Source organism: Notamacropus eugenii, chromosome 3, assembly GCF_028372415.1.
Source record: "Notamacropus eugenii isolate mMacEug1 chromosome 3, mMacEug1.pri_v2, whole genome shotgun sequence".
In the NCBI taxonomy this organism is placed as follows: Eukaryota; Metazoa; Chordata; class Mammalia; order Diprotodontia; family Macropodidae; genus Notamacropus; species Notamacropus eugenii.
The window spans coordinates 473,696,500-473,709,652 of NC_092874.1; the positions used below are offsets into that span (position 1 = coordinate 473,696,500).

The 13,153-nt window shown below is 47.8% G+C and overlaps 1 protein-coding gene across 8 annotated transcripts in view; it reads left to right on the forward strand.

Annotated features, from left to right (window-relative positions):
* The window catches only part of WDR48 (WD repeat domain 48), a 51,571-nt gene extending 39,046 nt beyond the window's left edge, over window positions 1–12,525 (forward strand). For 5 of the 8 annotated variants that reach the window (XM_072598962.1, XM_072598960.1, XM_072598966.1 and 2 more), the window contains exons 15-20: window positions 14–94; window positions 6,556–6,661; window positions 7,265–7,352; window positions 8,450–8,526; window positions 8,980–9,172; window positions 10,547–12,525. In XM_072598962.1, the coding sequence (XP_072455063.1) occupies window positions 14–94; window positions 6,556–6,661; window positions 7,265–7,352; window positions 8,450–8,526; window positions 8,980–9,172; window positions 10,547–10,642 (641 nt within the window). In that variant the 3' untranslated portion in view covers window positions 10,643–12,525. The remainder of the gene's footprint in view (window positions 1–13; window positions 95–6,555; window positions 6,662–7,264; window positions 7,353–8,449; window positions 8,527–8,979; window positions 9,173–10,546) is intronic. The other 3 variants (XM_072598963.1, XM_072598967.1, XM_072598961.1) reach the window with 2 other exon arrangements.
* Window positions 12,526–13,153: the final 628 nt, after the last annotated feature.

Consider the following 13,153-nt stretch of genomic DNA (forward strand, 5'->3'; position numbering starts at 1 on the left):
CTCCAATTTACAGATTACCCAAAGCCGGCAAGAAGGGCTAACACATTTGGAGGACAGGATCCAGGTGAAAAAAAGGACTGGCCAGGCGAGACTGGTACGGCTCAATCAAACCAAATGTCAGGCCTCAGGTTCACGCAAATAATGGGGTGGGGGGCATGGCCACAACACAGTGGTTAGTGGATTATACCAGGGCATTGTTCATCAGAAGTCTAATGTACTAGCCAAAGCACCTTGGGCTGCATTCACAGAAATCGTGTCCAGGAGGAGGGCGGTGATTTCTGCTGGGCTTAGTTCCTCCGTCATAGCCAGAATCTGTTGCAGAAGAGCCAGTGATACTATCAGCAAGGACCTTCTCTGCTGTCTTGCTTTTGGCCCAAAGAGACCTCTCACCAACATACAGACAGCCGAAGGGTCTCCTGGATCCCTGCCAGCATATTAGAATGGGTCTGGGCAGCCATTTACGTGAAGAGGACTTTGGGGTTTTCATAGGCTGCAAACTCATTCTGAGTCCTCAGGGTGATGTGGCAACTCAAGAAGTAATTTGGTTTGAAATGGCCCTGATAGAGATGAAATCTCCAGAGTGGGAGAGGTGATGAAAGGGAATGAGCCCTGACCTGACCCATTGGGAGCACTCGCTTCTGTCCTGGATGCCATATTTTAGGAAGGACCTTGATCAGCTGGAATAGACCCGGAAGAAGAGGACCAAGATGGTACAGGGACAAGAAACCTAGGCTACCAAGTTGGATGGAAGGAGGGAAAGAGGGCATTTCAGTTGTCTGTGAAGGTCCAAAGGACCTTCCAATGTGAAAGAGGGCTTGGACGGGTCATGCAAGGCATGGTGGATTGGGGCCCAGCAGAAACACCATTGTCCAGGGAAGAATGACCAGCACTGGCAGGGGTGGTGTAGAGAGAATGATCTCTGTGAGACAACCTGCTTCTCACTAATAGCCCTACCAGCAGGCGTTTGTTTATAGATCATTTGAAGTTTTGTCAAGTGCTTTACAAATATGATCTTGTTGGATCCTCACAATCCCCTGGGAGGCAAAGCAGCAGTGAAGTGACTGCCCAGGACCAGACAGCTGGTGCAACTGAGGCCACAGTTGGATTCAGGTCTTAGGACTCCAGGGCCACAACTCTGTGTGCTGTGTCAGCCTCAGCTGCCTGCCTGAACCTGGTCTGTACTGGCACTGCCACTGCTCTCCAGAAGCCGCAAGTCACAGAATTATTGACTCCTCAAGTTGAAAGGGATCTCAGAAGAGTTTGGCAAAGAGGCTCAGGGTGCTCTGGTTTGGGAACAATTTAGCAGATGAAGGTCAATATGAAAAGTTAATTGGATGAAGGACCTTGGATCAGAGACAGAGCCAGGGAAGGTCTGGGAGCAGGGGAGTGATGTCACATAGGATCTGAAGGAGACAGAGATGGGAGGCAGGAGAAGGCCTGGCAGGAAGTAATATGGAGGTAACACTAGGAGTAGGAAGGAAGAACACAAGATGAGAAACCTTGCAGAAGTAGAATGCAGAGAGAAGTGAAAAGGCTCCACGGGGCCTGTAGGACTGGGTTTCTTTTCTCTTTTTTAAATTTTGTTAATTATTTCTCAATTACATTTTTTAAAATTCCAAATAGAGCATTTTGTATTGTATCCTGGAGGCATCTAACTGGAGTTGGATGACTTCTGTTCTTTACATCACCACAGCGATCCCAAGGATCCCTCCCCCTCCCAACCCATGGGGAATGTAAAACACCTGTAGACTTCCCCCCTCCACCAGGGGGAGGGGTGTCCTTGCCTGGGTCTTCATTGGAATCCTGATTGATCTTTGTCGTTCTGTTACCTCTCCTTTTGATTTTTGATGTCACTGTTCTTTCAGGTTCCGTTGTAGTTACTGTGAATATCATTTCCTTGGCATCAGTTCATAGAGATCTTCCCAGGCTGAATTCATCACACATGTCTTTTCTTTGAGCTCTGTGATGTTCCATTATATTCTTGTACTACAGTGTTTAACTGCTCCCCAACTGATGGGCATCTCTTTGTTTCCAGTTCTTTACCATATAGGCATATATATTGGTGTATATGAGGATTTTCTTTCTGGAAGCTCCAACAACATTGTATTAGTGTTCCTATCTTCCCACAACTCCCTCCAATGTTAACTGTTGCCTTTATTTGTCATTTTTGCCAATTTCAGGGTATGAGGGGAAACCCCTGAGTTGTTTTGATTTGCATTTCTCTTATTACTCTTGATATGAAGCATTTTCTTACATAGCTGTGAATACCTCATCCTTCTTTAACCATCTGTCTGTTGGGGAATAGCTTTTAGTCTTTGTTTATGTTCACACACATGTAGATATGTATGCATGCATGTGTACATACGTCTATGTATGCATGTAATATGTATATCTTCAGGTACCAAACCCTTACCAAAGAATTTGATGCAAAGGTTTTTACCCCATTCGGATACTTTGCTTCCTGCACCAGGTGCACTCGTTTTGTCCGTGCAGAAGCTTTTCAGCTTTGTATAACTGAAGCATTCGCTTTTTATTTTGTAGTTACCGCTGTCTCTTCTGTGATTGAGAATATACTTCTCACCCTAGCTGGGAGAGGCTTGTCATCTGTTTCTCTCCTCATTTTTTTTTATGTTATGGTCTTTATCCCTTTCCCTTCAGAGTTTTCTTTATTAGCTCCTTTTTCTCCTGCTTTTATTTGCTTATATATTTCTTCCCCCTCTTTATTCCTTCCAGTCAAATAGATCCCCCCTTCCTTTCCTCCTGTTCAGCCAGTCCTGAACTGGCTTAATGAACTTAATGAAAACTTTATGAAAATTAATTTGCTCCCCTTTCCAGAAAGGATTCCTCTCTTCCCCTTTACTATCCGTCTTCTCTCTCTACTAACTCTAGACCTTCATTTTCTGATTCATGACCCCTACAATGATGTTTCCTTCTGGCGCTCAAGGCTTCCAACGTGTCCATTCTAGGTTCTCCCCTTTAGGTGCTCTCTGCCACTGCTGGGAGGCCTTGCCCCATGAAGTCCTTTTCCATTGTTTCCCACTTCCAGAACAATGCCAGTTACTGCAGGGGTCTGAGAGGACACTGCCCTAGTAAGGTCCCTCCTCCACCAGGTCCTTGATTATCATGCAGCCCATCACTAATCTGTGCCCTCTCTTGATGTTTTTTCCTACATTTACCTGGAAATTTCCTCCCCATGCCCCCATGTCCCATGTTCTCTCACTCCTCCAGTTGCCCCCAAGGGTCCCAACTCTCCCCCTCCCAGGACAAGCAGACTTTCCAAGCACCAAGTCCCCTAGGTCTTCTCCAGTGTAAGATCCTGATCTCCCTTTATCCACAGAAACATTCACGAATGGAACTCTCTCCCCTTTAGAGTAAGTCCTCCCTTTCCTTCCTCTTTCTGACTTTCCCACTTCCTCCTCTTCCTCACCAACTGCCCTGAAGGTTCTTCTCTTTCTGTGACCAGAAGTCACCTTCTCCTCATTGCTAGCTCTTGATTCAACCCAGCTGCATCACTCACTCCTCTCTGTGCCCCCATGCTGTAAACTTGTCCCACAAAACAAATAACAGATTCACCTGCAGGCAGGCAGGGTGTCTCCAGGGTCTGTGCCCCAGGCCCAGACTTATTCCTTCAGAACCCCATCTCCTTGTGCACAAGAATCCTCTTCCTGGTCTCTGTTGCTCTTACTGTCCTTGCCTGCTGCATCTGTCCACTCCCCCTGCATTTCTGTTGTTTGGGGTGTTCAAGGGACAAATAATCTCCTTAGTTCAGGTTTCCTTTCTAAAAATATTCCAGACTCTTTATTATTAAATGTCTATCTTTTGTCCTGTATGACTGAGCTCGGATTTGTAGGGCAGGTCACCCTGGGCTACATCCTGAGCTCCAGAGCTCCTCAGAACATACTATTCCATTCCTTCCTATGTTTTCTAGTGGGTGTGGAATAGTCTTGTGTTGTTATGATGTCCTTTCCTTGGCATTTAAAGGTCTTTCTCCTGATGGTTTGAGGAACTTGTTTCTGAACTGAAATGTTAAATTGAACCACCATGTGTCTTAGAATTTGCAGCCTTGGGCTTTTTCCTCAAGGTGATCTGTGAATTCTTTCCATCAGAATTTCATTTTCTTTGGTCGAAGTTCTTGGTAGCTGTCTTCTGTTATTTCCTTCATTAGGGTGTTAAGGTTGGGAGCCCTGTGACCACAGGCCGTCTCCAGCATATCCCAGCTTTGGGACCCATAGGTTTTGCTGTGTCCTGAGCCGATTTCCTTTTCATGACCTTGGTTTGTTCTTCTCTTTTTCTGGGTTGTCCTTCATTAGCGTATTTGCATTTTCAGCCTTTTGTTTTTCTGTTCTGTTCACTGTTTTCACTGCGCAGGCCATGAATTCTGCTCTCATAATTCTCATTCTTCTTTTTAATCACTCAGGAACAGCACATTGTGGTTCCCTGTTCTCCTCAAATTCCTGATCATTCCTGTATTCTACAGTTTTTATTTGTAGGTGTCTGAGGTCACATATTAGATATGGAGGCCATACTTCCTTCTGCTATTACAGTTTTTCCTTTTGATTTTTCTGTTTATCTTCAAGGTTTTTCAGTGTCTACTTCCTGAAATCTTAGGTACTTTCAAGGCTCTTTTTTCCTCCCCTTATTTTCCTTATCACTGACTTCCTGACTCCCTCCCCTCTGATGGTGGTTTCATTGGGGATTAGATCTCAAATCATCTCAGCCTCAGCCCACAATGGACATTCCATGATTCACCAGCCTAGTTCTCTGCCCTAGCTGACTTTTGGGTGTTCAGCTGGGGCCCCTGCTGCGTTTTCTTTTCTTTCTGTCATGATAGAGTGCTGAATAGCTCACCACACACACAGTATCCTGTTCTGGGGACCTATCCCACTCCCTCTATTCCTTACTTCTGGCATGGGCAGAACCTACTTGGCAGCCTGGGTGCTTCCAGATTGCAGTCACGAGCAGGACTATGGACAAACTGGCTATTGAGGCCAAGGCAGATTTCTGCAGTCTGGAGTAGAAAACTCCATAACTAAAGAGGGAGGGGTCCTGGGTGCAGGGGTAGGTTTTGAGGTAAGCCTGTGTCCTATCCTTGGGTCTGCTACCTTGATGCTGATAGAGTAGGAGGTGGGGGAGGGAGCTGCATGAGCTCAGGGTCAGTGAGCATTGCTTCTGGGTTTTGGAGCATTTTTTTTAACTTTTTTGGGGGTTCCTGGTGTCCTAGACCATGGAGACCACTGACATTCTTATCTTTGGTGCCTAACTTCTGTTTCAGAGAAGTTTGGAAAGTTGTGGTAATTGGAGAAAAGCACCACCTCCCAATTATTCATGGGGTTTTATTGAACAGAGAGCCAAGTTAAAAACAGGGGCAGGTTTAGGGGGAAGAAGCATATATGAAGCACCTACTGTGTGCCAGACGCTATGGTGAGCACTGTACAGATATGATTTAATTTGATCTTCACATCCACCCTGAGAGAAGGGAGGTGCTGGTGTTATCCCCATTTTACTGTTGAGGAAAGTGAGGCAGAGGTGAAGTGACTTGCCCAGGATTACACAGTAAGTGTCCAAGGCAGATTTGAACTCAGGTCTTCCTGATTCCAGGTCCTTTACTCTGTCCACTGGGCCACCATACTGAATAGCTCCAAGGTCAGTAGATGTTCCTGAAAAAGATGAGGAAAAGATTATAAACTTGGGAAGAATGAGGCTGTTGAGGAAAGACAGCCAACCACGGGCTGTTAAGAGTTAGAAACAGCAAGGAGCAAGAAGCCCCCATCTTCTGACCCACCCTGGAGAGATGTGGCAGTCAGAGGGGACAAGGAGGCTGTGGTTATTGCCAGGTGATGACTCCAGAAGATATCGGAAATGAGCAGGGCTGTGGGCAGTCGGGGGCACCAGCACACTAGGATGAGGTGTGATCCAGGGCCTGGTGCCAGAGGGGATCGCAGGGCCAGGACACCCGAGGCCAGAAAAGTCACCAGGGCTGGGGGATGAGACTGAACAGGGTGAGCCATGTGGAGTCCTCAGGAGTGCTCCTCCCTGAGCGATGGCCTGCTGTCAGCTTGGACAGACAGTGGAGACAAAAGCAGGGGCTGTGGGCAGTCCGTTGCTAGCCAGTTTTGCTGTGCTTCCAGCCTGTCAAACAACAGGCTGCCATTGCCCCTTCAGACTCAGAACGTTGTATGTCATCACTTTCTCTTGAGAGGCAGATATGGGAGAGTGGAGTTAGGCCGTTCTGGGTTCAGGTCCTTCATTGGATCCGTACCAGCTGTGTGTGGTAACACAGCAGGGCTCCAAGGGACAGCACCCCTGCTGCTGCTGCCACTGGTCTGCATGAAAAGGGGGTGGGAGGGAGCCCCCTGCCCCTTCTCTCAGGAAGCCTTCCCAGAATGCCTGACTTCCTTGTTCCCCCAAACTTGGCTTTACTTGGCTCTTGGGTATGTTTCTTCCTGCTGGAGCTTTTTGACTTAGGTTGTTAAGAGACTCCTGTGGTTGCTGGCTTCTGGGGACAAAACAGGACAACTCCAGACCTGACTAGATCTTATGTGCATCTTCCCACAGTGAATGGCGAGCAGGAGAATCGAGTCCAGAAGGGGAATGGCTACTTCCAGGTCCCTCCACATACCCCGGTGATCTTTGGCGAGGCTGGAGGCCGTACCCTGTTCAGGTAGAGAAATTTGAGGGCTAGGCTGGGCTGGGCTTTTCTCCCTCCCTGCTCTCTGAGCCTTCAATAGAGATGTCCCAAACCAACTGCCTCCTAGGAGTCAGGTACGTTAGGAGTGAGCAACAGAAGCAGGGGAACCACTTAGGAACATGCTCGTTCATGTATGAGTTGGACTCAGTAGCATCTAGCACCAAGATGGGGGGTTCTGAGTTAGCACTTTGGAATATAGGGATCTAAATCTTGGGAACCCCAACCTGGCCTTTCTTCACAGCACAGAGATGGGATAGTCAGTCGGTAAACATTTATTAACTACCTACTATGTGCCAGGCCCTATTGGCATACATGTTTAAATTACCCAGAAGACCAAGGGGGCCCTTAGGAGGAAAGAGCCTTTCCCGAGGCTGTGCCTTCCTCTCAGATGTGGCTCAGGTGGGCTTTGAGAGGGGGAACACCTGCCCATCGGCTTCTCTTGGGGCTTCTGGGAGGCCGGGGAGGGGGGGGCCTGTTGTAAAGGGGTTGCCTGAGTGAGAGCAGCAGGGGATGTGCTGTGTGTCCGGGCTCCTTGGTGGCCAGTGGGTCACCAATCTCTCTGCTGCTTCTGTGCAGGTTACTGTGTCGGGATTCTGGAGGAGAGACTGAGTCGATGCTGCTTAACGAGACAGTTCCCCAGTGGGTGATTGACATCACTGTGGATGTAAGTGTCTGCCTCTTCTCTGCTTTGTCCTCTTAAAGCGCACTGAGGAAAGGAGTGAAAAGCCGCTCAGGGTTCGAATACCATGAGCATTGTAATGGTGACTGTCAGGCCTGCCAAGGGCCAGCCTGCCCTCCTGACAGGACCCAAATGGAATTTAATCTCTGACAACTTTTAAAAAGCCCCCTGAGCCTTAAAAAGCCAGCTTGGCTGTCCTCTGTGTGTGGGGAAGCCGCCCCCAAGGGACAGCTGTCCTGCTGCCTCTAGGCCTGTGCCAGACCGCTCTGCGTGGGCGCAGGCCTTGTCTACCCAGTTGAGAGGCCTGAAGACAAGGGGTGCGGTTCAGGCCACATGTCTAGGCATCTGGTTTACAGCACCCAGACGTCTGCAGAGTTGAAGGCAGTTCTCGGCTTCTCGCCCCACACCAGCTGGGGGTCCTTTCAGTGTTCCCAGCACAAGCCGGGCCCATCTGACCATCTTGTTCAGAGACAGTAACAAGAACCGCCCGCCCAGTGCTTGAGAGCAAGTAGCAGCACCTTGTGAGGAGGTCAGGAGGTCATCATCACAAGGACACTCTCCACCTTCCAGGGGGCCCAGCAGCATGGGGGTGGTGGGGGAGAGCAGCCGCTGCAGGGTCCAGGCTCCTTCCCTGCGCCTTGCAGCTGCTTTAGGGAGGAGAGCAGAGAAAATCATGGAGGCTTCTTGTCTCGCTGGATGGAGGCTTAACTTGTTGAAAGCCTCCATCAAGGAAGAAGTTTCCTTTTTGAGATGATGTAAAATGTACATTGTTGGGATTTTTTAAAGGACTCTGAGAGACTGTCATGTGTATCAGAGGAGAAAAGCTTGATAACTCACATTGTCATGTGCTTTCCATTGGAGTATTTCATGTTTTTGTTCCGATTCCAATATGAACTTCTGCACTTTTCTGATGAATTTTTTTCAAGGCTATTTATGGGGTCTGGTACTTTGTTACGAGAAAACCGTATCAAATTGTAAAATAAATTTTAATTAAAAACCATGACTTTAATCTGTGCTTCAAGGTAGCTTTCTCTTTTATGCTAATTAGTATATAATTGTAATGATATCATATTTTCTTTCAGAAAAATATGCCCAAATTCAACAAAATTCCCTTCTACCTCCAACCTCACTCATCTTCAGGGGCAAAAACCTTAAAGAAGTAAGTGAAGTGTTGGGCCTTTTGTCTTCCTAAGTCCTATTAGCCAGGACGGGATCCTTTTATGTTTTGTGATCAGAGAAGAGAAGGCTGCCCCTAGAAACCTCAAGAGTTCTGGGTCTCTTCTAGAATAGTCTGGGCTGGGGTTCCTCTTTGTACCCTCATGACTGATTTTTAGTCAAAGCCATGTTATAAAGGAGATCACTCCCAAGCACTTTGAGATCCAGCAGCCCATCCCCCCATGTTGTCTATTTGAGGGTCAATTGTGTGAGGTCACAGACAGCCTGAGAAGGCAACACACAGCACGGATCCCTGAGAAAGTTCTTGGAAGACCTCCCGCCCTGCTGCTGTCTGTCTTTTCCCAGAGCCAGCCCCTCCCCAAAGTTTGGTAGAACATGAATTTTCTCTTTGCCTTTCACCTTTCTGACAACATGACCTTTCCCTTCCCCTTCCCAGAGATAGACTGTCTGCCAGTGATATGCTCCAAGTCAGGAAGGTGATGGAGCATGTTTACGAGAAAATCATAAATTTGGACAGTGAGTCTCAGACCACCAGCTCATCAAATAACGAAAAACCTGGAGAACAGGAGAAAGAAGAGGACATGGCTGTGCTGGCAGAGGAGAAAATTGAACTTTTGTGCCAGGACCAAGTGAGTTGACGTGAGGGCCTCAGTCTAGGCCTTTGCTGTGGGAGAGGTAGAAAGACATGGCGGATCCTGGGGCCCAGAGGCTCAGGTTGAGACGTCTTTGTGAACTGACCCCTGCTGCCAACCCAGAGAGGTCTGCCCTGCAGGACAGTGCGACCAGCCACTCATGGGTCACTCTCCTCAGCGCTCATGGCAAGTGGGTCACTCTTCAGTGTTAGTAGGGAAGGGGGTTTAAAAAACTTGTTCAGGAGCTCCAAAGGCCGGATGAGGACCTAGGGAAGCAGACAGATGTCTTTAGGTCTTAAGGGAGCCAAAGGCTTGACGAGCCTAGGGCAAAGGCAGGTAAGGAGGGACCTCAGGTGTCTAAATTGTGAAGAACTTGACAATGAGGGGTATTGGGGTGGTGGGAGCAGAGGGCCTTCAGGCTCACCAGACTTCCTCCCACGTTTCATCTCCCTCCAAGTGTAATAAGCAATTTGGTTTACAGGGGAGTCAGTGAAAGGCTTTGAGCAGGAGAGCATTGTCAAGACATTTGATGACTGATCTTATGGGTTTGGAGGATGTTGGAAGTGGGGAGATTGGTTAGAAGGATCTTGTATTCCAGGTAGAAGAGGTACAGTGGGAGAGCATGAGCCTGGAGTCAGAAATCCTGAGTTCAAATCCTGCCTCAGACACTCGCTAGCTGTGCAGCCCTGAGCAAGTCATTTAGTTGTTTGCCTCAGTTTCCTCACCTATAAAGTTGGGATAATAATAGCATCTATCTCCTAAAGTTGTATGGGGATGAAATGAGATACTCTTTGTAAAGGGCTTAGCACAGTGCCACCAGGTACATTATAGGCACTTAATAAATACTTGTTTATTTTCCTTGTGTCCTACCTCCTGGCAAGGGGAGGAAACCCAAGTTTTTCACGCATGGGTGACTGGGTGAATGGCAGGGAAGTGAGCAGCAGGCCGAGGCTGGTCTGGGCCCTCCACGTGCTTCCTAGCCAAGGTCTTTAGGCAGCTCAGGCATTGTCCCTCTGGATTTTCCTGGCCCTTGCAGCATGAAGGCACAGTAAATATGCCCAGGGCCCTCCTCCTTCGGTGCCTCTGTCATCTGTGGCCCTTGAGCAGGGACGCTCACAGAAGGCAGCCTAGAGTTAGGGCAAAGGTGCTTTGTTGGTGTCGCTGCCCAGAGCAGCTGTCATCTTCAGCATAACAGGAAGACATCCGACCTGCCCCAGCAGACATTCAGGTGTTGTGAGATAAGGAAGGCCCGACTGTGCCTGAGCTGTAGAGTCCCCTCGCCCTGCCCAACTGGGATTCCTCTCTTCCCCTGTGGGCAAGAACAGCTGCCAAGCCTGGGGCCCGGGTTCAATACCATTTCATTCTTTTCAGGTTTTGGACCCAAATATGGACCTTCGAACAGTCAAACACTTCATTTGGAAGAGTGGCGGTGACCTCACCCTCCATTACCGCCAGAAGTCCACGTGAGGCCATGAGGGTGAACACTCCTGGGTATTCATTTACTGACCTTCCTCTTGTGGTCCTGAGAGTAGTACTACCTAGTGAAGCCCACTGAACCCCCACAGTAGCGAGACTTCTAACGATCGATTCCGTATGGACCGAGATTATCCCTTTTAACTGAAGCGACTGATAGAGATGTAACATAGAAACACAGTCTTTATGGCCTAGCCTCCAGCCTGTCCCCAAGGGAGGCAGCGTGTGCAGGTGCAGGGAGGTGTGTTGGAGGAGCGCCCGTGAGGCCAGGGCGGACTGCTTCTCCCTTTTCTTTCCAGTGACTCATCTCTTCTCATCATGCTTGTTAGGAGACACTTGGGGGCCATATCTGTCACTGTGTTCCAAATGTAATTCAAACCTGCACGATGTCTCGTCTTTTTTTTTTTTTAAGCACATTCCATTCAGAGAGCACCTGCAATGACCTTTCAAGCTGGTCATCAAAAAAAGTCAAGTCATTTTCATCATTCAGAGACAAGATCTTTTTTTTTAAATGGGGAAACACCATTGCACCCTTGAGGGCAGCCCGTTTAATGACGAAATGGAGGGTCAATATTAGACTTGTTTTTTAAATACTGTACTTCAAATGTGTTCTTGTAGAAAGATCTGTTGAATTTGGAAATCCTGAGTCGGAACACTCCAGAAACACGGTTGCAGGGTCAGTTCACTGATGCTGGGCATCACAGTGGAGTCAACAACCCTCTTCAGCAGGAACCAATTAAAACTTAGCCATCTTGTTTCTTCCTTTCTGCATCGCGTCCAGGTGTAACTTGGCCAGCTGAAACTCAAGTTACAGCTCCAGGTGGAAACCCGAACTTCATTAAAACTTAAGAACATTCTGAAATTTTAGCTTCATTTAAATGTTACCTAAAATTTATGTCAAGAGTAAAGAAGTATCGTAGCAGATTAATTTGATGTTCATAATCTAAAAGTAGTTATTTGTTTTTCCAGAGTTTTATATGCATTTTTTTGTTGTTATACCTAGACCTTCTTTTCACTGTTCTTTCTAATGATCTAAAGCTTTCATATGGTCAGTCATCTGGGTCTTGTATAGAGTTTAACTTATTGGGGGAAAAACATTTCAACTTTTGGCAGGGAAAAAAATGGAACTTTGGATTCTCCCCAAAGGCTGTTTGCGTGCAGAACAGATGACAGGTCCACCCCAAGGGCTTGTGTAAGACAAGACTCCTGCCCCAGGCCAGGAGCACAAGTGCCTTTGGAGGGCGGCTTGTTCCATGCAGATGTTCTTCCTGGCCTTGCTCCAGCCCCTCAGGGAGGGGGGGTGGGAGGGGCAGCAGGGGCAGCAGACGGCTCCAGTTCACACTCCTGCAAGGACAGGGTTCTCACTCCCATCAGGATTCACTGGGAAAGCCAGTCGATGCCTCCTGCCCTTGTAGGAGGGGAACAGATACACCGTGCTCAGTCTCCAGTCCATGCAGATGTGCTCCTGCCTGTAAAGAAAACCTGGGGTATTCAGTGGGATGCATCGTGTGCTGTGGGGGCACATTTTTAGCAATGTTTGCGAATTAAACAGGAAAAATAAATGCCTTTGGAACTCATCAGTTGGCTCCTGATCCTCAATCCTATTAGCAGGAAGGGCCATTCTTCTGATGAAAGTGAGTTGTTCCAGGTCCCTGTGGGTGCCCAAGTTTTACAGCCGCTGCTTCTTTACTTTCATGGACCTAAACTCCACCGAGGTTCTTTCATTCCCCTCCTTCCCTCTCTCCCTTCCTTCCTTCCTTTTCCTTCTAACCAATTCAATAATGCAGTTTCAGGAAAGTCTTGACAGTCTGCAATGCCAAAAGGGTAAATAATCTGTATTTCACAGTTGTATAGAATAAAAGGCTTTAGCTAAAATATTTCAAATTTGCGTTGCATTTATTTTAACTGTCACCATTTTCCCCTTTAAACAGTTTTGTGTTTTTACGCCCCCGATTACAGATTGGTGCTAGAATTGTTTGGCTTCTGTTGATACAGGGCAATTACATTTAAAAGAGGAGTGAGGGGGTTGGGTCGTGAGGAACTGACTGAAGTGAAGGTGAACTATTTTTTTTAAAGAAACTTAGTTGTGTGCCAGGGATTGGACTGAGCACAGTGATAGAAAGGCAGAAACAGCCCCTGTCCTAAGGAGCTTACAATCTAAGGGAGGACACCCCATGCAAACAGCTATGTACAGACAGGAGACAGTGAGAGAATCCACAGAGGAAAAGCTTGTTGCAGGAAGTGGAATCTTAGTGAAGATCTGACAAAGAAGCCCAAAGGCTTCTTCTGAGGGTGGTGTGTGCAGTAGCCAGGACAGCAGCATCTCTGAATCCCAGAGTATGTGAAGGGGCCACGAAAGGGAGGAAGGGGGCAGGCTGAGATCCTCGAGGTAATAGGGAGAATGGGAAGGCGGCATGGTCAGACCTGACATTGGCCACTGAGTAAAGGCAGGTTGGACTAGAAGTGGGAGACACTTGAGACAGGCAGCCCCACCAGCAAAGGTGA